This window comes from Prinia subflava, chromosome Z, assembly GCF_021018805.1.
Source record: "Prinia subflava isolate CZ2003 ecotype Zambia chromosome Z, Cam_Psub_1.2, whole genome shotgun sequence".
In the NCBI taxonomy this organism is placed as follows: Eukaryota; Metazoa; Chordata; class Aves; order Passeriformes; family Cisticolidae; genus Prinia; species Prinia subflava.
The window spans coordinates 84,532,984-84,560,823 of record NC_086283.1 but is presented as its reverse complement, the minus strand read 5'-3'; the positions used below and the strand labels follow the sequence as shown (position 1 = coordinate 84,560,823).

Here is a 27,840-nt window from a genome sequence, read left to right as displayed (position 1 = left end):
CAACACGCTTGGCACTCTGAACTCACATTACCCCTCCACTGTACTGAGTCACTGACCTTTTTGTCTTTATCTTCTTCTAGTTTTGATGAGTTTTTCATTTCAGTAAGAGCTTCTTGAACTTTTTGGTACTTGTCCTGAAGATCAGTCACCTCCCGTTCCTTTGCTTCAAGCAGAGTATGCATACCTTCTTTTGCTTCTTTCAAGTGCAAAATTTCATTTCTCAATTTCATAGCATCTAAGGATATATTTTCCTTCTCTCGGATTACATCCTTCAGTTTGGATGACAAAGCACTAACTTCACTCTCTAGAGAGGACTGGAGCTTTTCATATGTGGCCTTGGGTACCATAGCTTCATTAATTGCAGCTTTTTCTTCCAGTAATGCCTTTTCCAAGTTTCTTAATTCACTTTCTTTGTTGCTAAGCAGTCGTTTGAGCTCATTTATTTCTTCTTCCATCTCCTTTATGGTATTTCTGAGTGCATTGATTACCTGACGGTGTTCAGTAATTGGCACTGAGTTTTGTTTCTGAGTGTCTAACAGTTGCTTGAGTTCTTCTGCTTCATCTAATACTTTTGTGTACTGGGATTTTATTTCTGATAATTCATTTTCTGCTTTGTATTTCAAAGAATTTGTTACCTCCATCAGTTTCTCATGTTCAGCTCTAGGAATGTAGTCTGAAACTATATCATCTAGAGTTTTTTTCTTCCTATAGTCTTCAAGCTCTGTTTGTGCTTCTTTGTACAACTGAGACAATTCACTAAGTTGCCTGTTCAGCTCATCTATTGTTCTGTGCATCACATCTTTCCTTTCTCCAGCTTCAGCACTGGATTCCAACTGCATCTGATTTGCCAGCTTGTCCTGTAGCCTTTTAATTTCCTCTTGCCCTTCCTTGTACCTCTCAATCAGTAATGCTTTCTCTTGATTAATGTTATCAATAACTGAACAATATGAATTCTTCATTTCCTCACACTCTTCCACAGACAATTTGCCTGCCACATTCTGCTCTTTGTCTTCAAACTTTTTCTGTAGCTCTCTCACTTTTTCTTTTTGTCTTTCACTTTCTTCCAATGCTTTCTTCAATTCTTGCTTAAGTGCTTCAACTTCTCCATATGTAGCCTTCAACATACCCAGATCAGAACTGCCTTCCTCACTTTCAGAGGAAATAAGACCTGGCTTCTTTTGCCTTTGTACATTCAAAACCTCTTTTACAGCTTCCTCATGCCTGTTCTGAGTTTCTTGGAACTTCAAATTAAGATCAGAACCATTTTCTGAAATGTCTGGGCTATTTAAATGATCTGTTTCTGGGACTCTAGACTGGACTTGAGTTTCCACTTGCTTTCTTTTGGCTTCAGAATTCTCTAATTTTCTCTGCACATCCTTTAAGTCTTCTTGGAGGTACTTAATTTTTAGTTCTCTGGGGCTTGTCAATTTTTCTGGGGTTTGAGCGGCATTTAATGTAGGCTTCAGCTCTGGTGCCAAGAACTCATTTTGTCTCTCTGCTATTTGCTCAGACTGTGTTTGGGTTGAATAATATTCTACAGTTGAATCTCCTTCTTTAGGTGTTCTTTCCTGTCCAAAAAAACCCACCAACAATTGCACAATAAAAAACAAGTACATGATTCTATTTTTTTAGAATAGAGTAAGCAAGGAAGTATTTCCACATCCTACAGAGACAGATGATTAAAGAGCCATGGAAGAAAGTTCTAGAAAAGTTCAAAACTCAGCTGCTCCCATTTGTCATTTACAGTGAGAGAAGGCTGTAAGTGCCAAGCTCCTCTGAAAGTCTGGGCTGAGCTCCATAAGCTAATAATCAAAGCTATGCAAATTAAGATTCTGCTAGCACAACTGTTAACATATTTTAGAATGTAGTTATCATAATAAACAAAGTTATTCAGTAATTTATGGGCAAAGTGAGAAGATCAAAACACTGATTTAATCCTTTGGGGCAGAGTGTTTCCATGATTTTACCAACAAGCTCATTAAAAGATCTTCACAGTACAACTCTTTAAAACAGTAAGCAACTCTTTATTCTTCCTAGCAGATAAGGAGATCATCACAACAGCACAAAAATATGCCACCTGTAATTTGTCCTGCAGCTCCTTATTGTGCAGTGTCAGAGAGGCAATTTTTGCTTGCATCAAAAGAAGTAGATCCTGTTGGTCAGCTTCAGAACTCACATCCAATAAACTATCAACACCTTTGGAGGAAAAAAAAAAGATTCAAAAGCTTTCAAAAAGCTGAAATGCTAGTTAGTTATTCCAGCATTTCAAATTAAACAGTTTGTTTCCATGATCAATAAATGCAGTGAGCAAGCAAAGTGTTCTTATAGACTCCCCAAGAATATGTAAAGTTAATACAATAGAAACAGGATGTTTTGGTGGGGAGCTGCTTGTAGAATTACAAAACATCACTCTCAATCCTTAATGTATTTCATGCTCCAAGTGGAAAGGTACAGAGGTTTTCAACATTTCATGCCACCTAAAACACCTAATGAGATAATGATTAATTGTATACCTGTTGTGCTGTCACTCAGTCTGTCTTTATTATCCCTGTGAAAGGAGCTGAATTCTTCCTGCTAAAATCAAAAGAAAACATTTTCACAGAAAGCAGATGTAAAGCTGGACAATTCACCAAAAAGAACTATAGACAGTATAGATTCTGCTGGATAAAGCCTGTCCAAGTGGATGTCTTTTATTTCTGAGGTCTTATTTAATTGTAGCATGTGTCCAGTATTTCAAAGTGTGCTAAAGCCATTCAAGTTCCATTGCACGATTCCCATTAAATAGTAATGCAATACAGGCAACTATCTTGTGAATAGTTTGGAAGACTGCGAACCGTGTGATAAGTAATAGCAATATAATGACATGTATTTAGAAAAATCTTCAGCAACACAAGGTAAAGATCAGATAGAACATACTCAACTCTTTCACTGACATCTTTTGGTAAAATGGTCTCTTTTTGCACTGCCCACTCCATGCACTTTGCTGGTAGAAATTGGACTCTTGGAGCATAGATATTTTCATAACCGTACTCCTAAATACTAACTCACCTATGACTATTTATATATATATATTTGTTACACATTGAAGTAATCTTTACACTTATTTTATGAATTGCATCAAAATAGATTTGGATTCATTTTTGTTCCTAAAATTCAGCTAATTAAGTCACAGGAGACTCTGCAGTCATCTAAATAGAACATCAAGCAAAACAGATCCTGTACTTTTCCTTCCCTAAGCTCATAAGAATGGAACACTGATACCTTGCACACTTGATCAGCAAAGAAAGCATGCCCTTTTCCAGTCATGGGAGTTGAAGTTGATGAGTGTGGAGAGGACAAATCATTAACCTGTAAAAATTTTAGATAAATAGGTATGTATATGTACATGCACATACAGCTACCTCTCTAACATGTGCTCATATTCATATATATATATGTATATATGCGTATGTCTCTCTCTCTCTATACACACACTTACACACACATATATATATGCATACACATGCATTAAAGAGTACTTTCACCTGAACTAACATAAGTCACAATTATAGATTACTTTCAGTGAACAGACCTAATTATTTAGTGCCCTTCTGAATCAGTATTACATAAGGAGTGTAGCTCTTACACAGGTTACATTCTGATTTAAGATTAAACCTAACTATTAAATAGACTTATATAGTATCAAAATGCAGTTAAGTATTTTATTTTGATATGCATATATGCTCATAATAATATGTATCCATATATATGTAACTAAATTATAAAGAACTTATTATTTATTTCTTGAAATCAGCAAAAAGGACAACCTCAACTTTAGCTGGAAGAAGCAATTGTGCAGTAAAATTTGTACAGTTTTATCTTAGAACATGCTGTATTTTAAGCAATTTTGCTTAGTTAATCTAAGCAACGTGGATTTTCATGGTGTCATCCTAATGTCAGGAAAAGCACTCATGGTAAGACAGGCATATAAAGTAACAGTGACAGAGAAAATCCTGCCCATATAATTCTAATAATGTTCAAAATGCTTTATATCCCCTAAAAGCATCTCAAAATTGGTCTTTTCTTTACCTGAATAGGACTGATAGGAGGAGGTGGGGCTTTGCGTTTTTTTGGAGTTCCACTTCTTTCTGAACTTAATTTAGAGCCTTGATCATGCTGAAAGTTTCACCAGCCAGAAAAGGTAGGTTTGTTAGTTTGGTTAGTAAAGTCTGAGCAAGTCGTTTTATATATATAAAAAATAAAATATAAATCCCACATTAATATCAACTTTAGCAGCTCATGCAGTTCTTTTTTCCCCTATGTAAAGACCACATCTCCACTAACACAAATATACTGAACATGCCTGACAATAAGAATCTGCTCTTTTTTTAAACCATGCTTCAGTGAAAACAAACAAGATTTAGTGAAAAAGCAGAAGCTGACAAAAAGTTTAGCACCAGTGACCTTAAAACACTTCCATTCACACATAGCCCAGTCATGCCATTCTTCACAGCTAGCATCTTTCCTCTCCACCAGCTTCTGCCTGAGCACCCCCAAAAACCCACCTCTGCACTCAGAGAAGGAATGAACCAATGCATTGCACCCTTGTCTACTTCCCAGCCACCAGCAGATCTAAAAGATCTACTTGCATTCCAACATATGACACTAAATAAAAAAAGTACGAAACTAATTTAATCTCCTAAATCTGCCATGATTCTCACAAGAAGGGCTCTCCAGCAACCAGGGATAACCTTCAATTTTATGTTTTAGAAAGAGAATTTTTCTAGATCTTCTTTTCTGCAGTTAAAGAGACAGGGTGTCTGGAAGCCAAGCTCCTGCACTACACATGAGGAAAGCAGGAATCATCCCAGCACACATGCACATACACAGTTGTCCTCCTTTCCTCCTCTCACCAAGGGTGTTGGCTGCTGTTACACAGAGAAGCCAAGTCTAAAAGTAATGTTTCTGAAACACATTTCTTAACTAAGCAAAAAAAGCCTTTTCTATTACATAGTAGTCATGACAACCCATCTCACAGTGACATTTACTAGTTCTTCTGTTACTATTTTTTATTATGTTACAGGTCTAGAGAGTTAGTGTATTTTCAAAACCAAAAGGACAAATACCTGCTTCGCTTTTGTTGGAGACTTTGCCTCTGTGGAGCAGAAAAGAATTGGAATAAAGAAAGTTATTAACAGAAGACTTATTTGCCATTCTTAACCCACCGCTCTGCTCTACTTCCCATACCACAGATAAATGGTTTGGGTTTTGAATTCCTGTCTGAAACCTGAGAAATACAATTTGCAAATTCCATTTCAATTTCATCATTTCTCTGCTCCTGTCTGGTTTCATTTTGAGAAAAAATCTGAAGAATCATGACAATCCTTATTCTATTATAGTCTTGCACCATTCTTATGCATTAAGCTTGCTAATTGAGAAATCCATTGTCATTTGACCATAAAATGCTCTGCATGCTTTAGTTCCTTCTCCAACCCCTCTACTGAGGGGTTCTATGCTTAAAAGAGAATCCATTCCAAATTGTATGCAAAATTTCATGATGCTGCTTACATCAATTTGTCTTTCTCCAAAACACCTCTTTTGGCCTGCTCAGGGCTTTATCCCATGCTAAATATTACCATCTTATGGCAAAGAATTTTGGGAAGTCTCAGCCAGATAATCTTTAAAACGGCTTTTGCAACATTTCAGGCTACACTTGGAAGTAAATCTGTTCAGTGCTAAACATACATGCAGCCTGTTCAAGGAGTGACAAACTGCAGGTCATCCTCTCTCACATACCCACGTCCTGCGATGTCTTTGATGACAGGAGATTCTGGATCCCTGTATTCTCAGAGAGTTTGGCGTAATGCAGGGCATTCTGTCCAAAGACATCTACTAAACTGACATCTGCACCTCTCCTAAGGAAAGCTTCCACCATGTTAAGGCTACTACCTTCACAAGCCATCATCAAAGCAGTTCTGAACAAGAGGAAAAAAAAGAAACAGAAATACAAAAAAACATAAACAGCAAATGTCAAGGGTGTTCTCTTTAGCAGTTCATTTTTTGAGGGAAAAAGAAGTGTGACTGTTATTGTGCAATAAAGTCCAAGATTCCATCAACATTTTTATTGGTACATAAATGTAACTGCTGTTTCTCCTTACAAACAAACACCTTCCATCTCTTCCTCCTCATACAGTCCAGCTGCAAATACAGGTTTGCAAACATTTCTAAAAATGTCTTCCTGAGGCTGAGAGGAGAGTCATAGTGAGAAATGCCTGCAGGATAAAGTCAGACTAACACACCTCACTGCTAGGCTCTGATTAGAGTGGTGGTACAACATGAAAACCTTTATTTCATTCCTGCTCTCCTTCACACGTGTTTGAGACAAAACAGACAAACAGATTTCAATCAAAAAGACAAATAAATCTAAAAGATCTTCAGTGAGCCCAAGAGATGAATTTGACCTAGTGTCAGCCTAAAAAAAGAAAAAAAAGAAGTTCATGAGAGCACAAACAATTCCCTTTCCAGCACAGGGCAGTAGCACAGAGACAGCTCCTAGAGTAAGCACAGCATACAGAAGGAGTCTTCTCCTAACAGGTTGTATCTGCTTTTCTCAACTATTTGAAGAGGTCACAAGAGCATTACAGAATAATTACAAATGTAGAAAACCTCACCTTTCAAGCATGCTCTAATACTGCCTTCCTGCTCAGGCACAGTTCTCCTTTCTCAGCATGAAAACATGTCTAATAGGTTGGCCAAGTTTACTGCCAAACACGTTTCTCAGTGCAGATATGATGCTGAAAATTACTACAGTGATAATATTTTCTAACTATTAAGACAACGGTTTCACTAATGAATTAAACGTACTCCCTCTAATGGGTGAGTCACTTGGAAAAGTGATGCTGCTGCAGTGCTATGCTAAAAGTAGTGGTGAGTGATAACTTGAATAACACCTCCAGAGTCACAGGGATGGTTTTAGATTACCAAAATAATTCACTTAGTCTGGACATGATAGGAATCTGGAGATACCATTTTCTAAGGTTATCCCTTTTCTCCCAATGAGGTTTCTCCTGTTTCAATAAAATCTTAACTACTTCTGTGAACATGAGATGCAAAAGTAGTCACTTCCCTCACCACAATTAAAACAAGAAGTAAACCAACATATTCCATGTTACAATGTTTTGCTGCTTCTACACACAGTACTATCTTAAAAAAATACAAAAATGGGAGTCCTATCTGTGACAGAAATTCCTTCAACCAATTCAAGCAGAAAGTCTTAACACTGCTAACTGAACACTAGGAGAGTGAGGGGAAGGCAGAGGCCCCAGAGTGCGCAGCACCTCAGGTTCAAAGCACCAATGGGGCCATGAAAACTGACAGAAAACAAAGGCATTTTCTCCAGACAACTGGAAACAAAGAGCACTCTAATGAACTTTGGACCGATAAAAAACAAGTTAGGGCCCAGTCTTATATTCACAGGTGCTGCTAGAGAACAGAATCAGCATTGTGTCACACAGAATAATCAAAATTGCTATGAAATGTAAGTGCCAAGTCTTCTCAGTATCCTATTTTACCTCTACAGTTTAACCAGCTGTTTATAAAACAGTCTATAATTTTCTAAGACTCTCGATCTTTGTCAATATCATCAGAACAAGTGCATTTTTCACAACAAGGATGTTGCTTTTTAAAAAAAATTTCTGATATATGCACTATCTCTTAATGCAGAAACATCTCTAATTGGCATCTTCTAAAACAACAGCATCTCTGCTATAGAGATTTACTGTATTTTTTTCTTACTGCTGTGGCTGCATTATGGCAGAAAAAGCAACCCTCCACAGATTTTGCCCACAAGTAGCAGTTTTAAGGATTTAAGTTGGAGGTATGGAGGTATTAACTTATTCCAAGAAGAGAGCAGCATTTCAAACTGGGACACTTATAAAGTGATGTGTGGGTAAGTGCTATCAATCATATTCATATAGGAATCATTTAAAAATGGGCTATACTGCTCTAGCAGCCCAAAGGAACTCTTATAGGCAGATTAGTTTTATAATTACATAGTTTCTGCTCCATCTTTCACTTCAGCCAGAATTCTGTAAGCCTTCTCAGCAATCAGGATATGCTGTCTAGTACAGAAAGCATTATTTCAGATAATATCAAATATTTTAGGAAGGATTTGTGAAGAAATCTTCATTTGACAGTCTGCTTTGGTGAAAAATAAACATGTTAACCTGCTGTACCTTCCATTTTTATCCCTGATGTTGATGTCTGCTCCATGGTCCAGAAGGTATTTGCAGACTTCTGTATGACCATTTTGTACTGCAAGCAGCAGAGGTATGTTCCCTTCCTAGAAAAGTATATAAAGATACTATGAACAGTATTCCATCCACTTACAAAAACACATTGAAATTTAAAGTGAGCTATAAATTTTACCTTTACATAGCAAAAATGAGGTACTATTAGTACATTTTTCCTGTGTACCATAAACATAGTTAAGTGTCCCATAATTCCTTTCTTTTCTGCTGGGCATGACGTAAAACACAGGGAGTAGGAAAGTTTTTTGCTTTTGTACTCCCTCTGCTGTTTTGCTCAATGCTAAAACACAATTATTTTGAAACTACAAAATGTCTTTCTGTAACTCCACAACAAAAATGGTAATTTTAACTAAGTACTAGGCAAAAATACAACATTTCATGAAGTCATAGAATAACACAGTTGGAAGGCACTTTTAGAAGTATCTGAGGTTTCTCCCACTTTTTTCTCAATCCAAAGCTAGGTTTGGAAACTTCAAGTTTCAGCACTTTTCTCAGAGACTTGTCCACTCATGTTTTAAGCATCTCCAAAGGTAAAGACACAGCTCTAGGCACCAGTTCCAGTGTTTGACTACCTTCAAGGTGAGGTTATTTTTTTACTAGTAGCTAACTGGAATTTCCCAGTTAGCTCCACTACCCAAATTCTGACCATTGTTTATCATTTTGTCATGCATCTCTGAGGCTGGTCTCTCTCTTTCCTATAATTGGCCATGATGTAGCTCAGGATATTTTTAAGATAGTCCTACAGCCTTAAGACTGAACAAAACTTTTATGCCTTTAAAATGCATCTGCTGAAGTCTTGTATCAGATGTCTGTGACATATTTGTTTTTGTTAGAAAGGCCAGATATAGACCAAAGCCAAAACCAAACAACTTTGAGTATCACTTCCTGCCTGGCCTCTACTTTATAGATCCCTTCCTTTTGTCATTAGGTTGTCTATCAGGCAGTTGCATCAGTTGCATCATTGCCAAAACCAGACCTGGTTGGTTGTAGACATTTCACAGTAACGAATGTAATGACTCTGAGCCTTTGGAATATGTTAGACATATTTTTTCCCCTCAGGCTTATCATACTCTGATTTGGCTTTGTGAACATTCTGCAGACCTTGACCACAATACTGGGCCTTTTCCAAAGCCTCCTGGGGACAATGGAAAAACTTTTAATTATGTTTTGAATGTGTAGGTATTGATTCTAGCTACCTGTGCCAATGTCTCAACAACTATCAAATCCACTACGGTATCAGATTGTGAAGTGCTCCCACACCTCTGCAATGGCAAGCTGCAAAAAGAACTTTCTCCAGCAGAGAAACCCCAGAAGGGATGAGGACAGCATTGCTTTGAACTACTGCACCCAAGATGGAGTGTGGTAACAGCATGGAATGAGGGTGACAAAAGCTCTGAAGTATCTGCAGTACACAACAGGAAAAGAAGTACATACCAAATCTTTGATGTTAATGGGACATTTGTGCTCACACAGGAGTTGAACTGCCTGAAGACACCCACATGCAGCTAAAAGAAAATAAAACTAGATTTAAAAAACCAAGATAATTGTGAAAGTCCATTAAACCCTGATTTCAAAATTTCTGTCCCACATTTCTATTTGCAATACTGCAGCATTTCAGTGGGGAACAAAAAACAAATTCTAGGCTGATGAGCTAGGAATATCAAGCACAACAAAATAGTACAAACTTTCATCAGTGAAGTTACCTGCATAATGTAAAGCTGTTTTTCCAGAATTGTCAGTGCTGTCGGCTGGGCATTTACTCTACACAATTCAAAAAGGAAAAGGAAAAAAAGCAATTAGAGAAATACAAAGAAAATAAAACATATGTTTTATATAGAGTGCTTAACGTCTTTGCAAAAAGATTTATGTGCTGCTTCAGAGAAGAACACTGAAGGAAGGTACAGCTTCTCTCTCTACCAATCTGGTATTTCCTGTCTTCATACCAACTTACACTGAAGCCATAGGAAATCCTCATGGTTAAGATAACTGTCCCTAAAAAATGTTTTCAGAAAAATTTAAGTCAGTAAATAAAAAAGTAAATAATCAATAAAGTAATAAATCAGAAAATAAAATCTCTCCTTTGCCTCAGATCTTTTTTAAACATTAGAATAAAAGCTAAAGCAACCACATCCTAAGGCAATTTGTATTATTTCATAAAACTGTGGCATGGTTTGGATTAGAAGAGACCTTAAAGATCATCTTGTTCCAACTCTCTGCCATGGGCAGGGACATGGTCCACTAGACCAGGTTGTGCATAGCCCCACCCAATCTGACCTTGAACAGTGCCAGCACAGGGCATCCACAACTTCTCTGGTCAATCTATTCCAGTGCATCACTATCCTCACAATAAAGAATTTTTTCCAAATCTAAACACTCCTTCAGTCTGAAGCCGTTTCCACTCATCCTATGACAACATACCCATGCAAAACTCCCTCTGTGGTTTTCTCGTGTGGTGCCTTTAGATACTAACAAGCAGCTCTAAGGTCTCCTGGGAGGCTTCTCTTCTCTAGGCTGAACACCACAGTCTCAGCCTTTCCTCATAGCAGAGGTGCTCCATCCCTCTTGATGCCTTAAGTTTTCGCTTTCATATTTTCCAGACTCTGTACTGCATTAGTATATAACTCTGAACTTCATATAAAGTGTTAGCAAGTTCTCCCCACAGTTTAGTTAGACAGAACAATCCTTTTCTAGCTGACAACCAAGGACACCATTGCAGCTTCAGGCCCAGAAAGTATAAACAGCAGTGAATTGAGCAGAGCAAACTGGGATGATGGGACTTCATAAGCTGAAGCTGTAACTGGACAATTAACCCCAACATGTAAATGGACCAAAACTTACAAAAGTGTGAAAACTTGTGACATGCCATCCATCTTGGGTGTAGCCTCAGCCAGGCTCTTGTACTGCCCAAGGTGTATTCTTTGAAGGCCTTTTTAATAAATATCTACTTTGTTTCTTTTAACACTGTCTAGCCTCTGTTCTAGGTAGCCTCACAAGGCATCCCTCTGATTACCTTCATAGCCCTGCTCTAGACTTGCTCCAGCAGGTCCCTGTCCTTCCCATGCTGGGACCCCAGCTCTGGATGCAGAGCTCCAGCTGGTTCTCAGCAGAGCAGAGCAGAGGGGCAGAATCCCCTCCCTCCCCTGCTGCCCACGGGGCTCTGGAGGCAGCCCAGGACACGTTTGGCTCTCTGGGCTAACCCAGGTTCAGCACCAGCACTTGGCCTTGTTAAAGTTCATGAGGTTCCCATGGGCCTACTGTTGAATGCAATAGGCATTCATTAGCATTTTTTAAAATAAGCACACACAATCCAGTTACATCTTGCATTTCAATTATCAGATGCTACTGATCAATCTAGACTTCAAAGCAATAAATAGTAATGAAAAAATAATTCAAACCCTTATCAAGGCTCATTTTGGTACAGAAGACTTTTGTTTTAGTTACAACAAAGAGAGAGTATCAAAGAAACTTAGGTTCATTTGAGTTGGAAATAACCATCATGATCATCAAACCCAACTATTAACCCAGTACTGCCACGTTCGTCACTAAAACATGTCTCACATCTACACAACTCTTAAATCTCTCCAGGTGAAAAAATTTTCCTAATATCCAACTTGAAGCTCCCTGGATACAACTTCAGGCCATTTCCTCTTTTCTGGTTGTGATATAGTCTACCTTAAGCCTCCTCTTCTCCAGATCAATCACCACCAACTCCCTCAGCTGCTCCTCACAGGTCTGGTTCTCTAAACCTGTCACTAGTTTTGATGCTTTTTGTTGGACAGGAGAAGACAGGTTCTAAAATTACACATTTCTAGAAAACAAACATTGTAACTTTTGACTTTTACATGCAGCACTGTCTCCAATACGCCTGTGATTATCTAGGAAGACAGCATCACATAGACCGTTACATTCTGTAACAAAAATGTCATGATTCTGCCTGTGTAAAATAATTATTCAGCCTGTTTTAGTTCAACACCAGTTACACATTCCTTGGTCACACACTTTGGTCCACAGAACATCCTAAGAACATGAATTACTGGAGAATATTACCAACAGGTTTGCACTCAGGAACGGATTTATAAATCTGCATATTGAAATAAAGCTAGAAAAACATCAACAAAAGCAGCCTGTGGTCGCAGCAGGCGGGGCAGCAGGTCCTTGGTGCTAAACACGGTGAGCTCTGAGCCGCCGGTGCTGCTGCCTGCGATGCCAGCAGCGACGGCCTGATGGCGATGTGGATCGTGGCCATGGGATGGCTGCGGCGGATGAGGATAACTCTTCCCGCCCGCGGAGCATCAGGACAGACAGCTTACAAGGGCTATGGAGGTGGAATCAGTGAAACTGGACCCGGTGTTGTCAGAGACACTGACAGAGGTCAGTCACAGGACAGCCGGAGAGCCCTGAGGCCATTAGGGAAAAACAATCTGGAGGCTGAGATATAGGATCCATTCTCTTGCGCCATCATGTTCAAGCGGGATTGTTAATCATTATTTCATCTGTATTCTCAGTCTGCATTCGTTATTTTATCTGAGACATACTGAGAACTCAAAGCTATAGAAAATATCTGTTCTGTTTCTCTGATTACCACCATGAAAACTTACTTGTATTTCTGAAATGGAGCTGAGATGGAAAATGTCTTTTCTTACTAACACTCATCTTCAGCACAATGAGATTCTTCTGTTTATCTTCACTTTTGTTTTTCTTATTTTCTCTCCCCATTCTTTCAACTCCCTTTCTAACCCTTCACTGCCCTTCACCTCATTTCATTGAGGATTTGATTATTTCCATATTATTTTTGGATCTGAACTACTTTGTTTTTGTCTCTGACTTTAAACTTGAAAACGTTTCTGTGGTGAACAGACAGAAAACATTCTAGTGGAAGACTACCAGAATCCCTCCAGAAGTGAAAAACTTTTTCCCCTGTAACTCTTAATCCGCCTAATTCCAAATCATCCAACCACACAGACAAAACACAGGAAGTTAAACTGAAGCCACAACCTACTTGAAACTCAACCAAGCTATGTCAGACCAGCTGGACATGGAAAACTGTATTTGCAGACCACTCAGGGAAGATACACTGTTTTCCATTATCCATCCACAGTGCCTGAAGGGTCCTTAAACTCCTTATGTTTAAACTCTTGATGCGCCTCTCTTATGTCAAGGAGATAGAACAGCATAGAAGTGTGGTGCAGATTATGAGCATAAAATGAGTCTACATCTAATGGAACCAAATGAAAATTTCAAAAATCAAAATCAATTTGATTTTTCTTTTACCTGAAGTAGCCTCTTAATGCAATCAGGGTGGCTGTTCTTTGCTGCCAGATGTAAAGCACTGTGCCCTAAATGAATAAAAGCAAAGCAAATTAATTATTCGATCATGCCAAAGCACAAGAATAAAACCTTCCATGACAAAGGCAAAATCTTGAATTATCTGTCTTGTTCCTATCATGACACATAAAAAGTAAGGGCAGAGAAAATAAAGTAAAAACCTACATCAAGCAGAATGTCTTTATTACCTGTTGTTCAGGCAAGTAACAGAATAACCTTGAAGTCTTAATTCATATAAAGGAATGACACAAACATCATGTCAAACTACACCTTGACAGAATTGAGTCTAAGATTGTACATTATGTCTTGTTTCTTAGAAAACAATTTTCCAATATTACACAATCTCCCTTGCACACAGATATCTGTCACGTCTTCATGATTTTTGCTATTTGGTAACAAAAACATAACCAGCATCAAGAGCAAAACCTGCCAAATTCACCACCTAAAACTATACTAAATTTGTGTTGCCCATGAAGTGCACATAGAAGACTCAAACACAGGCCTGTTTTAGTTTGCACCTTACAGATTCCCTATTCCCTATCAAACACAGGTCTACATTGGTTTGCATTTCAATTTATTTATTTGGCACCTCTGAGTTCATATTTAGCTATGCAATGCCATGATTTACTGACTATGGATTTATGATGAAACACTGAAGTCTCTCCTGCAGCTTCATCTTACAGAGCATCTGAAAAATCGAAGATGACAAGACAGCAAAAGAAGAAATTATCCATGCAACTAAGAAAAGAAGGACACAGAATTTAGTACTCAATAAAGACAAAGATACTTGTGACAGGATACTCTCATTGCAAATTACGTGACTTTTACATAGAACGATTTCACTAAAGAGCACTGGGCTGACACTCTTAGGTGAAAGTAGGCAGGCAACCTCTTACTATCCAAGTGACCAATAAATCATCAGGCAAGGTGCAGCATGAATTCAGAATTATAGTCTGCATCAGGTACATATATTCCCTTATCATTATGTAAAATATGAATGCTTCTTGCAGTATCAGAGACACTTCTCTATAGAGCCAAATCATTCCCACATATGACAGAGGTTCCCTCAGGCTGCAATAAGTGGCAAACAGAACCCATGAGCACAGCAATTACAGATAATTACTGAAGAGACAGAATGCTGACAGGTCATCCAGGTGGCTCAGCTAGCCAGAGAAAATGCTGGGAAAAGATTCTGCAGATGTGTCAACTGAAATCTATTAAGAAGAGTTTGCCAGCTTCAAATTCAGCTCTCATCATTCTCCTAGTGGAGCAATAATTGAGCACAGGAGTTGTGAGAACTGAAACATCATACTTTAATAGCTCTCAGCTCTGTTTTGGCCTGTATCTGCTGTTTCCAGTGTGTCATAATCCTGAGGAAATGTCTTACTGCAACTCCTTTAAAGTTAATGGGATTAATAGCTTGAATAAACATGAAAGCAAAACCGAAGATCTTGATGCAACCTGTAATAAGAAGAAGAGGAGGGGGAGGAAATGTATTTTTTTTTTCACTTAAAAATAACAATTTTAAGAATCGAGCAACTATTTTACATCTGGAGCCCACTACAAATGCAGAAGTCTATAGCATTAGGACAAAGTTTTTAAGGACTTTAAATTCTGAATTGTCTGTGCAGGAAAGCAAGTATGACCAAACCTGCAACTGCTTTTCCTACAGGGTGTGTGGAGAAAAGCAAAGTTGTCAAATCTGTATTTTCAGTCTGCACATCAATAACTACATAAGCAAATTGAGTGTATCATGCTACTTGCATAGGTTCAGAGAGGCATACCTGCACCATCTTGGGCTGTCACATCTGCACCATGTGTCACCATGATCCTGAGGCACTCTGCATGCCCTTTCGTGGCTGCCAGGTGAAAACTGGAAGAGAACATTTACATGTCTTTTATTATTATTAAGATATGTTTTCTCTTTCATTCACTAACTGCATACTGGCAAGTTCTTTCCTCCCTGTCCTGAGATCTTTTGGCATCCTTCCATTGCCTCTCAGGAAGATAAGAGCTCTGGAAGGGAGATGGCACATCAAAAAGACTTTGCAGTCACACTTTCATAGTCCAGCTCAAATAATGTGTTCATTTTGGGACCCTCATTACAAGAAAGATGTTGATGTGCTGGAACATGTCCAGAGAAGGGTAACGAGGGTGGCAAAGATTTAGAGAACAAGTTCTATGAGGAGCAGCTGAAAGAGCTGGGGATGTTCAGTCTGGAGAAAAGGAGGCTAAGGAGGGCCTTAATACCCTCTACAACTCCCTCACTGGAGGGTGTAGCCAGGTGGGGTGGTTTGGTCTCTTCTACCAGGTAACTCAGGATAAGATGGGAGGAAACGGCCTCAAGCTGAACCATGGGAGGTTTAGATTGACATGAGGAAAAAACTCTTGACTGTAAGGGTTGCGAAGCACTGGAAAAAGCTGCCCAGGGAGCTAGTGGTGTTACCATCCCTGGAAGGCTCTTGGACATATTTAAGAGGCAGATAGATGTGCCACTGGTAGGGGAACACTGCTCAGTAGTGGACGTGGGTTGCTGTATAAATGGTTGGACTCAATGATCTTAGAGGTCTTTTCCAACCTGAACGACCCCATGACTATGATTTGACATGGGCTGCTGTCCCATCAACTTATATCATATACCTTATGTAGATCTAGTCCCACAGGATTTCTAAACTTATGTCCCTAGTAATTTAATATATCCCCAAAGAATGTCTGAGCTTGGGGAATTAATAGAGAAAACAGTCACAATAACTGACTTTTTTCTAGACATTTTAGTCAGAGTAGTCAGATTTAGTCAGCTTTAGTTAGATTTTCCCCTTACAGTAGAAAACATTTAGTTCCTCTAAAATATAATTCTGCATTTCCTTAATTTAACTACATCAAGTTGTACTGTCCTTCATAAAGCTTATCTTTCCTTCATGTATGGGTGTGGGAAAACACTTTGCTCTGAGCATCACCCGGAGAGATCAAAGCTACTGGATATTTGTGAGACTATGCCAGAGATGTATTTTTTCCACTTGTGGTTTTGGTGTTCACCGTAAGGACCTGCTTGTTTAAACGATGTGAAACTGCAGACGTTACCAACCACACCATGGCAGGATGCACTTCCAAGCATCAATTACCTAAGATGTAATTCCAGAACAAACCAAAGAAATGATACTGAATTAGAGCCTTTTAACAGCTAAAATTTTACATTTGACATCCTCAGACTGGGAAAATCACGATTCACAGAAGCAGTGCTACAGAGATGCTGCTGACACCATTTTGCCCTAAAGCAAAAATGAAGGAAAAGTTTCTGAAAACAGAGAAGTTTATATCCTCCTGATGCATAGCATGCCAATGTCATCAGCTCTTAAGACATGGGCAGACATCCTGCTACCATGTGAGTCCTACCAACATCAACCTGATGCGCACAGAGCAGTTTTTCAGTGGGAGTAATGTAAAACAAAAATTCAAGACAAACCACATCAAATTACTATTTCTTTGTGTGTGGAAAGTTAGGACCATCATTAAACATGCACCAAACTGAAAGAGCAAGTACTCCTGGGATGGTTTCTAATATCGTTTGAAGGAGGTATTAATTTTTAACATTATGCACCTCTGTGTAAAAGGGATTTGCTCCTGGAATGTAAAAGAAACATCATAAATCAGGGAGCCACATCAACTACTGTAATTAGGAGTTTATATTTTGAACAACTGTTTCCTTCAAGTGTTAAAACTAACACTGAAGGTTCAGCCTGTTAACCAGGGAAACTGGGAACACAGGCAGGAATGAAATGGGTATTTCAAAGAGCCTGTGAACTGCAATACCATGTTTCTCTAAGCCACAGACTTCTTTGCGCCCTTCATGAAAACGCAGCAGAGAAAGGGACCTACAGACAATATCTGGCGAAGAGAGGAGAATTAATCAAAACAGGAGAGGTCCTGGAACAGGGTTGTCTATCAAGGACAGCAACCACCTCATTTCCTAGAAAGAGTCTTTTCCACACTGGCTGCTGCTGATTGCAAATGGCAGATAGACAGTGCTTAAGCCTGGAACCTTTCTCTGCAAATATAAAAGCATTCTGTGTATTCATCCTGTGAATTCTACTCCCATAAACAAACTGAAGAGGTAACACTTCCAAGAGCACATGCAGCGCTGCTGCTGTCTGTTCTCTAGTCATTCAAAACCAAAACTTCATGTACTTGGTGACCAATGCAAAGTTGTGTAAACATTCTTTGGAAGAAGTGGTTTCTCAGGCTCTGGGAAAATGACTGGGGGAGGGACACAAGAAGAGTCTGACAAATTCCAACACCTCTAATTTAGCCAGCACAACATACCAGAAAAATACCAAAACATGTTAAGATACATTTGTTTAAACACAAAATACAATCAAATTCATGTATGTATTAGGAAGATTAGGAAGATTGTGAAGCACACACTTGGCTAAATTACATCTGACAATATTCATAGTAATAATAAATACCTGAATAATAATAACTTGGCTAAATCTGGGGCACTGAAGTTTTATGGACAGACTTTGTAGGATGGTGCCAAATGCAACATGAACATGGAAGTGCTAAAGAAGTTTTATTTAGGTAAAATCTGACTGCAAAAAAGTATCAGAGAAAATTAAAAATAACTCCTTTCAGGCTATGCTGCTATGAACACATGAATCCCACCAACAAAAACAATTCCCATGGTAGTTCTCAACAAGTCATCACACACAGATGTTTTATTTCACAAAGAACAGCTTGCTGAGTGTCTCGTCTCTGCATCCTTCTTCTGGTATTATCTCTCACATAAAACTGTAGTGAGATATTTCTTCTTAACAGTCTCAAAGCAATTGCAGGGGAATGGGGGATACAGTTACTTAACTGCTAGTTTAATAAACAGAAGTCCTGCTCTATGGAGAGAACAACTCCAGAATGGGATGAACCTATGACATATTTAAACTACACTATTTACAGCGTGTTGGACAAACTCTCCCCCTCAAGAAGCAGTTCCGATTTTAAAGTTAATAACCCCAGCTTTGGTTCGGTGTTTTTTTTTGTTTTGTTTTGGTTTGGTTTTTTTGTTTTTTTGTTTTGTTTTGGTTTGGGTTTTTTTTGGTTTTGTGGTGGTTTTTTGTTGTTTTTTTTTGGTGGGTTTTGTGGGTTTTGGGTTTTTTTTTTAGTTAAAAACACCCAAACAAACACAACAGCCCACCCAAAACAAACAAAGAAAAATCCCAAACCCAAATACTTGAGTAGTAGATATTGAGGACTCGTATGTAGCAAGGCAGGCTCTTGAACAAAGTAGACTGTAGACATTCATTTCAGTACAGAGTAATTCTTTACAAGCTACATAATTTCCTAAAACATTTGAGGCAAAACCTGCAGGTTTGCAAACACTGGAGTTCTCACCATCTGGACGCCTTAAGGAGTGGTGCATTTTACTTGCATTGTTGGAGTCCATGTTCCCATGGATCCTCCACAGAAAATGAAAAATGGAGAAATTGAGCTAAAACCTATGGAAAAATTGAAGTATATAAAGCCACACACACATGAAGTAGAAATTTAAGCCTTAAACCTTTTCAAAGTGTCTGACTGCTAGGGTAGATTGTTGCTTGTAACTCGTATAAACTTAAAGACATAACAAAAATAGGGTAGATTGTTGCTTGTAACTCGTATAAACTTAAAGACATAACAAAAATAGGGTAGACTGCTGTTTGTAACTCGTATAAACTTAAAGACATAACAAAAATAGGGTAGACTGCTGTTTGTAACTCGTATAGACTTTATGCAGAGAAGATAGAGTTTTTCATATATGATAGAATAGAGGTTTTTTACAATAACAAGATAGAACTTGAGGCTAGCAAGATAGTGTTTTGCGTTAATAGATATGTTAAGTGCGTAGGTTCTGATATTGTTTTTCGTAATTTTACGAACTTTAGAATTGTACCTAGATTGGTTAGTGTGTAGATAAAAAATATGAATATGCATTTTGCAATTGGGGATAAAAAGCCTCAGGGTTGGAGGTAGAGGCATCGATTGATTGATCAATTCGATCCATCGATCCAACCTCCACTCTCTGCAACCTGAGGAACGGTCCTTGACAGGAGCCAAGACGGGATTTTAAGGTATTATACATCGCGGTCCCCGCACTAAGGGACCTGGGCCCCGGGGTCCCCCCTTTTCCCCTGCAGCACTTGCTACCGGTGCGCCGGTTGGGACAGTCGGGGACTCTGTGTGGGGAGGGACCCCGGGGCCCCACTGCCCTCGCGATCCCGCGGACGGGAACCCTGCGCGGCTCGGACCCTTTGTCTGCCCTCTCTATCCCGCGGACGGGAACCCTGCGCGGCTCGGACCCTCCATCTGTCCTCGCGGTCCCCCGGACGGGAACCCTGTTTGGCTCGGGCCCCCATTGCCCTCGGGAACCCTGCGCGGCTCGGGCCCCCACTGCCCTCGTGATCCCCCGGACGGGAGCTCTGTGCGGTTCGGGATTTCCCGTTGCGTTCGCGCCCCTGTGGCCGAGGGCTCTGTGTGGGTTTGGAATTTCGGGGTTCCTTTTGTTACTACGATCCCTGTGGCTGAGATTCCTGTCTGAAATTTGTGATCGATTCCTCTCTGTTAGTGTGATCCCAGCGATTGAAAATGCAGACAGTAATAAGAGGTTGCTTTACCCTGAGGCTGTGAATTATATGTTCTGTCTAGAGTTTTATTAGAGCTTTGTTTGTTAGGAATTCAGTGCTTTATTTGCTGTTTCATTAGAACTCTGTGTGTTAAGATTTCTATGCTTTAGTTATTGTCTTGTTTAGACTTTCTTTGCCTAGGTTTGTAACTGGTTGTAGAATAAGGCCGCTCTTAGAACTCTCTGCCTTCAGATATGTGCTTTTGTATAAATAAATTACTCTATTTAGAAATCAAGATGTGGTAAGATCTTTAGAGACTTTATACCCGTACCCAGCCTAGGCAAATTGATGCCCCTCGTTTTAAGAGCGGCGTACATTGCTATCCATAAGCAACGGCCAGGTCTCTCCAGACGACTGCTCGAATCGGCTGTTAGGACGAAAACAGCATTCCCGCGCGCGGGCCTTTTTGAAAGAATCTGTATCCCGAAGGAAGGATAAGGGCGGTGTTCTAAGGCTTTCTCCAGGACGCTGGGAAAGCTGCCGTGCCTACTAGCGAAATAAGGGTCTGGAGTAATCCTAAATATGGGGAATAATTTGTCTAAAGAACAAAAACACATCTATGATTGTTTAAAGTTACTGATTTTGAATAATGGCTATGATGTTTCTGGAAAGGATTTAAAGGATCTGCTCATATATGTGCAAAAATACTTCCCAGAAACGGAACCACTGTTAGCATTAAGTAAATCGTTCTGGGATGAAGTAGGGATCAAATTATTTGATGAAGTTACCAGAGGAGATAAAATTGCACCAGTGATATTACCAACATGGAGACTGGTTGTAGAAGTTTTTAACAAATCACAAATGAAAATGGGAAATTCAGAACTTACTTTATTTGATACAGCCGTGTCGCAAACCGCTGAGGAAACCCGGGATCGTGATTCGCTTTTGGGGGCGGTGGGGGGCACAGATGAATGTCTTTCTGTTCCTCAGAAACAAGGGATGGTTCTCTCCACTGCCGAAACCATGCCGCAGCCCGGGGCCGGCGGGACGGTGGATGGTATAGCACCACCGCCGCTCCAACGCCGGCCCCCGGCCGCCGAGGCTCCATCGCACACAACCGCGAACTCGGGATCAGAGACGCGGATTGCGGCATGGCCGGACCCTCCGTGCCACCTCCGTCCGCAACCCGGGGCTGCGGAGGGACTCCCCCCCACGCACACAAATCCGTGCCGGGAGGACCCGAACGCCTTGGGAGTCCCGCCGCAGCCCACCTCTGCAGAGATCGTGGATCGAGCGCAGACCGGGGTCCTGCCATCTTTCCCGGTGGAATCGTCTCTGCGGCCATGCGACAACTTACGGCTTGCGAAGCAAACCAGTGAATATGTACATCAGACACTGGACAAATTAACGGCGGCCGTGGCTTCCTCTTTACCGGAGCCGCCGCCGCCGATGACTGACGACAACGCATTTAACCGACAACCACCCATCGAGCACCGACGCACAGGAACGCGACCTAGGGAGCGTTCACGAGCACCCGTGCCGCCATTGCGCAACCACGCGACCTCTACTAGCCACGGAAAAGAACCGGCGCAGCGGAACAACGTCATGCCTGCGCCGAGCCACATTGATCCTCCCTCAGCGCCCGCGCCAAGTCACATCATTCTACCTTCAGCGCCTGCGCAGATACCTGCTCGCCCACACCACTTTATGGACTGCTTCATTACGCCTTCTGCGCATGTCGTGATTCCCCCCGACCTTACACAGGACTTAGAGAATACTAATGTCTCACCGAGAGGGGGGAACAGGGCGGGCAGGCATCAAACACAGGACACTAATACAAGACATAATAGAACTGTAAGACACCAAAGCAGAGCCATCAACAATACAACCGCAAACAATGAATTAGATTCATCAATCACAGACTTATCAGACTCCAGTCAAGAGGAAGATTCACCCTCCTCAGATGAGGATGTCCCCCCACCTTTGCCTGAGCCGAATCGTCTTTCAAGAAGAACACAGCGTGAATCCCTGACAGACTGGGCTGCCATGAGACGTAAGGCACTTAGAGAAGGAGATCTTGAAATGGCTAATGAGCCACCTTTTGTTATGCCAATCAGGTATGGCAGAGGGGGGGTCAATCCACGGTGGGAACCACTTAGTCATGAGGACATCAAAGATTTAAGAAAAGCTATTAAAGAAAGCGGATTGGGTTCACCCTATTTTAAACAATTACTAAAAGGAATATTCCAAAATGTTGATCTAACACCATATGACTGTCGTTATATTGCTAATCTAATACTAACAGAGTCACAGTATATGCTGTGGGAATCCAAATGGAGGAGGTTTTTGGTTCAACTTCGAGAGAGCTATGCTGGTGGTCCTCATGCTGCAATAACACTGGCAGATATGGCTGGAGATCCACCACATGATAGGCCAGAGGATCAATTAGACTTAGATAGAAATGTACTAAGAGATATCAAAAATGCTGCCCGTAAAGCCTTAATATTTACTCAGCCAGTTGGGGTCCCTGAGGGGACCTATACAGGAATAAAGCAAGGGGCAACTGAGCCCTATGCAGCATTTATTGATCGTTTGACACAAGCTTTAGAGAGACAATGTGAAGATGATGTGGCCCGACCAATTCTCCTTCGCAATCTTGCTTATGCAAATGCGAATGGGGAGTGCAAAAAGGTCATTCGAAACTTGCCAGATGCTGAACCCACTGTGCCTCAAATGTTAGAGGCTTGTAGCAAAATTGAAACTCCCCAACACATTGCTACAATCCAGGCAGAGGCTCTGGGAGAAAAACTTGAAAAGGCTCTTGCAGTTCAAGCAGAAATGAGAGATGATAAGCTTGCTAAAGCACTTGAAGGCCTTAGTTCAGCAATTCAGCAAAATAAAACATCTCAGGAGAATAAGAACGATAAGAGACTCTGCTTCAGATGTGGGAAACCTGGTCATATGTCAAAATTCTGTTCTGAGGTAAAAACTCAAAAACCACCTTATCGCTGCCCAAGATGTAAAAAGGGAAAACACTTTGTTAGTGAATGTCGTTCTAAATTTGATATAGATGGCAATCCTTTGCCGGGAAACTTAGGGAGAAGCGCGGGCCACCGCGTGAGGAAACAAATAGTGGTGTACCAGCAACCCGAGAGCTTTCAAGGGGCCAGGTGTGTGAATTGCTCGAGCCAAGCCCCATTTGTCGGATTGCCAGCCACCTGCCAAGGAACACCGATTTACTGCCACCAGGGGCGCAATGTGAACTGGCAACTTCCAAATTAATTCATTTTCTACATGATTGTTATACTGTGGTACCCACGGGTGTGACAGGAACATCGTACAGGAGACAGGACTTTCTGATTATAGGCAAGGACAGAAACCAGATTTTGGGACTTGTGGTTTTTCCATCTATTGTTTCAGCAAATTGTAATGAGGAATTGACTGTTCTAGTTCAAGCATGGCACCCCCCGCTTGTTATTCCAGCAGAGACTCCAATAGCTACAGCTATTGCTTTACCACCTAATATAGCAGAACAACTCTCTGAAAATCAACAAGTGTCATCTGAAAACCCTTGTATGTCACTGGATGTACTTTGGGTGCAACACATAGGTCGTAATCGGCCAAAGTTAACTTGCAGTTTGACTTATGGTAATAAAACAATTATAATTTCAGGCCTTTTAGACACCGGTGCGGATGTTTCGGTGATTTCTTATCTGTTTTGGCCAAAAGACTGGACTTTGGTAACGCCCTTGGACCCTCTCGCAGGTATAGGGGGGGCTGAGGTGTGCCTTCAAAGTAAACACATGATTACAGTGATAGGACCTGAAGGGAAAACAGCAAAGTTTCGTCCCTTTGTTGTAAGGAGACCCATCACAGCATGGGGGAGAGATTTGCTGTCCCAGTGGGGAGCCAAATTGGAGGTGGATTTTTAGTAGGGGCCATGACGGCACTCAACACCCTGAAGTTAACATGGAAAACAGACGTTCCTATCTGGGTGAGTCAATGGCCCCTGGAAAAGAAAAAGTTGAGTGCCCTCAAAAAACTTGTACAAGAACAACTACAGAAAGGCCACATTAAGGAAACCAACAGTCCCTGGAATTCACCAATATTTGTCATCCACAAAAAAACTTCTGGATCCTGGAGATTGCTTCATGATCTCAGAAAGATCAATGAAGTAATTGAGGACATGGGTCCTTTGCAACCAGGACTCCCTTCTCTCGCAATGATTCCAAGGGACTGGCCTCTTGTCATCATTGATTTAAAGGACTGTTTTTTCAATATTCCCCTCCATCCAGATGACGCCCCACGATTTGCCTTTTCTGTCCCAAGTATCAACAGGGAGGAACCCCTGAAAAGGTATCACTGGGTTTCCCTACCGCAAGGAATGAAAAACTCGCCGACCATATGCCAATGGTATGTGGCTCGAGCCTTGGCCCCAGCCCGACAAAAACATCCACAGGCAACAATTTTACATTATATGGACGATTTGCTCATTGCAGCCTCAAGCCAGAAAGAAATGGAAGAGGCTCGGGACAGTGTTCTTGTAGCAGTTCAAAATGCAGGACTTGAGGTTTCTACCTCAAAAATTCAAGAGACCTCACCTTGGAAATATTTAGGATGGAGAATGACTGAGCAATCAATTAAGCCGCAGAAAATACAGCTCCGAGTTAAAGTTAACACCTTGCAGGATTTACAGCAACTTCTAGGAGAAATAAATTGGATCAGATCCATATTGGGAATTACCAATGATGAACTTGCACCGCTTTTTGATCTGCTCAAAGGGGACAGTGACATTACATCTCCCCGATCCCTGACACATGAAGCTCAAAAGGCACTTGAAAAGGTTACTGAAGCTCTTCAACAGCGACAAGCTCACCGATGTGTACCATCATTGCCCTTTTTTCTTGCAGTTTTAGGAGAAAAATTGCAGTTGTATGGTCTTATTTTTCAATGGGACACTTCACATAATGATCCTTTGATAATAATAGAATGGGTCTTTTTGCCTTACAGGTCTCCAAAGACAATCTTCACTACAATGGAAATGCTGGCTCAAATTATAATCAGGGCCAGAGAAAGACTGCTAACTATTGCGGGTCGGGATTTTGTTGTAATTTATTTACCATTGAAAAAGGGATACTTTGATTGGGCCTTACAACAATCAGAAGACTTGCAAATTGCATTGTTAAATTATTCAGGAACTTGTTCTATTCATTTTCCCAGTCACAAACTTTTACGGGCAAAAATAAGTGTTAGAGAAAAACCAGTTTTAAGTGAAGTACCTTTAAAGGCTGTCACAGTGTTTACTGATGGTTCAGGGAAAACACACAAGTCAGTTGTTACATGGCAAAATCAGATAAGCAAAAAATGGGAGTCAGATATTCAGGAGGTTGAGGGGTCACACCAAATAGTTGAACTGGCTGCTGTAGTTAGAGCATTTCAGCTCTTTCAAGAACCTTTTAATTTAATTACAGATTCTGCATATGTAGCAAATATAGTTAAAAGAATCGAAGGATCAGTTCTAAGGGATGTTAATAATGACAACTTATATCGGTATCTTACATGTCTTTATAAAATTTTGCAAAATAGAACTAATCAATATTTTGTTTCTCATATTAGGGCTCATTCTTCGTTACCAGGATTTCTGGCAGAAGGAAACGCAAGAGCCGATGAACTGACAGTGGCTGTTGTGAGTCCTCTGCCCAATATTTTTGAACAAGCAAAACTGAGTCATGCATTTTTCCATCAAAATGCACAAGCACTTATGCGAACTTTTCGCATTTCTAAAGATCAGGCAAAGGCAATTATAGGTGCCTGTCCTGACTGCCAACTTGTACGACCTCCTGTCTCAACAGGAGCTGTCAATCCACGGGGACTGCAAAGCTTAGAGTTGTGGCAAACTGATATTACCAAATATTCTGCTTTTGGGAAATTTAAAAACATCCATGTATCTGTAGATACCTTTTCAAAAGCAGTCTATGCCTCCCTACACACTGGGGAGACAGCCAAGCATGTATGCCAGCATTTTTTGCAGGCTTTTGCCTCTTTGGGAGTCCCTCGAGAAATTAAAACAGACAATGGCCCTGCTTATAGGGCAACACAGTTAACTGAATTTTTAATGGATTGGGGTGTTCAGCACACTTTTGGCATCCCTCACTCTCCTACAGGTCAAGCAATTGTAGAAAGAACACATCATACTTTGAAGTGTATTTTAGATCAGCAGAGGGGGGGAATGGCACAAGCCACACCACAGATGAGACTGAGTAAAGCTTTGTATGTTTATAATTTTTTGAATGGTTCTTCCTCTGAGCCTGATCCGCCGATTTTTAGACATTTTTTTAATAATTCGCAAGCAAAGTTAAAGGAGAAACCTCCAGTTTTAATTAGAAATCTAGAAACTGGGAAAATAGAGGGTCCCTTTCCTTTGATAACTTGGGGAAAGGGCTTTGCTTGTATTTCAACAGATTCTGGACCCAGGTGGATTCCAGCCAAAAACGTGAAACCATATCGGAAGCCGGGAGACATTGAACACCCTGAGACCCAAGAGATTGGTACACAGACGTGAACTGCGCAGAGATTTCAGTTTGCATCTGCTGCCAAAGGCTTCGATTATAAGAGACTGTGAACTTTGGGAAACGATAGCATTGTTTTCATTAGTAGATATGGGAAATAATTATGTATTCTGTTCTTATCTTTTTGCTTTGCTTACTTTTAGTAGTTCTGACTTACCAGTCAATCAGCCTAAAACAAATGTGTGGGTGGCTTTAGTTAATGCTTCAGGATTGGACACCATATGTTTATCTAATACAACTCCCGAAAAACCATTTTCTACCTGTTTAGTTGGTGTGCCAGTGGACATTTGGCCAATTCCAGAAAAATATGATAGAGCTATGCAAGGTATTTATGCAGGAACAACTATATGGGATTTATGGACCCCTGTAGATGTATGGGATTGGTGGGTCCCACACCTTCCCGAGGCATCTTTTGAACCTCAAGAATTGGAAATACTTGGTTCTGTGCGGATGACCTTTTGTGCTAAATTTAATTACACAGGACAAGAGGAAAGTTTAGATGTTTCCCCTAATCATGAGATATACAAAAATCAGACCTTTTGGTGTAATTATACTGCTTTAGTGCAATCTAAATTTAATAATGTTTCCTATCAATTACCCCGGGGAATGTTTTTTATTTGTGGAGATAGGATTTGGCCTGCCATTCCAGCTTATATTAAGGGTGGGCCTTGTAGTATTGGAAAACTTACGTTGCTAACACCCGATGTAAAAATGTTTATAGAGAATAGAAACAAAAGAGCTATTAAGAAATATAAACCAAACTGCCAAGATGATTTTGCATCTTGGGGTTATGGGAGAAGAATTGCGACATCTATTTTATTACCACAGTTTAGTTCGGCTGCAGCTTTAGGACAACTTGATCATTTAGGGTGTTGGCTGAGCAAAGAATTTAATTCTACCTCCCTTGTACTAAGTGATATGTTGACAGATGCTAAAGCTAATAGACATGCTACTTTGCAAAACCGAGCCGCTATTGATTATCTTTTATTAGCCCATGGTCATGGATGTAAGGATTTTGAAGGAATGTGTTGTATGAATTTATCTGATCATTCAGAATCTATTCAT

General features: G+C 40.4%; 2 protein-coding genes across 5 annotated transcripts in view; one reads left to right on the top strand and one right to left on the bottom strand.

Annotated features, from left to right (window-relative positions):
- The window catches only part of RAI14 (retinoic acid induced 14), a 96,889-nt gene that overhangs the window by 4,808 nt on the left and 64,241 nt on the right, over nt 1-27,840 (bottom strand). For 3 of the 4 annotated variants that reach the window (XM_063422724.1, XM_063422727.1, XM_063422725.1), the window contains 12 exons: nt 15,398-15,486; nt 13,560-13,624; nt 9,992-10,049; nt 9,723-9,793; nt 8,214-8,320; nt 5,776-5,954; nt 5,106-5,134; nt 4,069-4,155; nt 3,262-3,348; nt 2,514-2,574; nt 2,078-2,196; nt 57-1,568 (listed from right to left, as the gene is read on the bottom strand). In XM_063422724.1, the coding sequence (XP_063278794.1) occupies nt 57-1,568; nt 2,078-2,196; nt 2,514-2,574; nt 3,262-3,348; nt 4,069-4,155; nt 5,106-5,134; nt 5,776-5,954; nt 8,214-8,320; nt 9,723-9,793; nt 9,992-10,049; nt 13,560-13,624; nt 15,398-15,486 (2,464 nt within the window). The remainder of the gene's footprint in view (nt 1-56; nt 1,569-2,077; nt 2,197-2,513; nt 2,575-3,261; nt 3,349-4,068; nt 4,156-5,105; nt 5,135-5,775; nt 5,955-8,213; nt 8,321-9,722; nt 9,794-9,991; nt 10,050-13,559; nt 13,625-15,397; nt 15,487-27,840) is intronic. The other variant, XM_063422728.1, reaches the window with a different exon arrangement.
- LOC134564406 (uncharacterized) lies at nt 21,057-26,804 on the top strand. The gene is made up of 3 exons (XM_063423240.1): nt 21,057-22,323; nt 25,823-25,892; nt 26,668-26,804. Exons 1-3 carry the CDS (start codon nt 21,068-21,070, stop codon nt 26,701-26,703), a joined length of 1,362 nt encoding a protein of 453 aa, XP_063279310.1. The 5' UTR covers nt 21,057-21,067; the 3' UTR covers nt 26,704-26,804.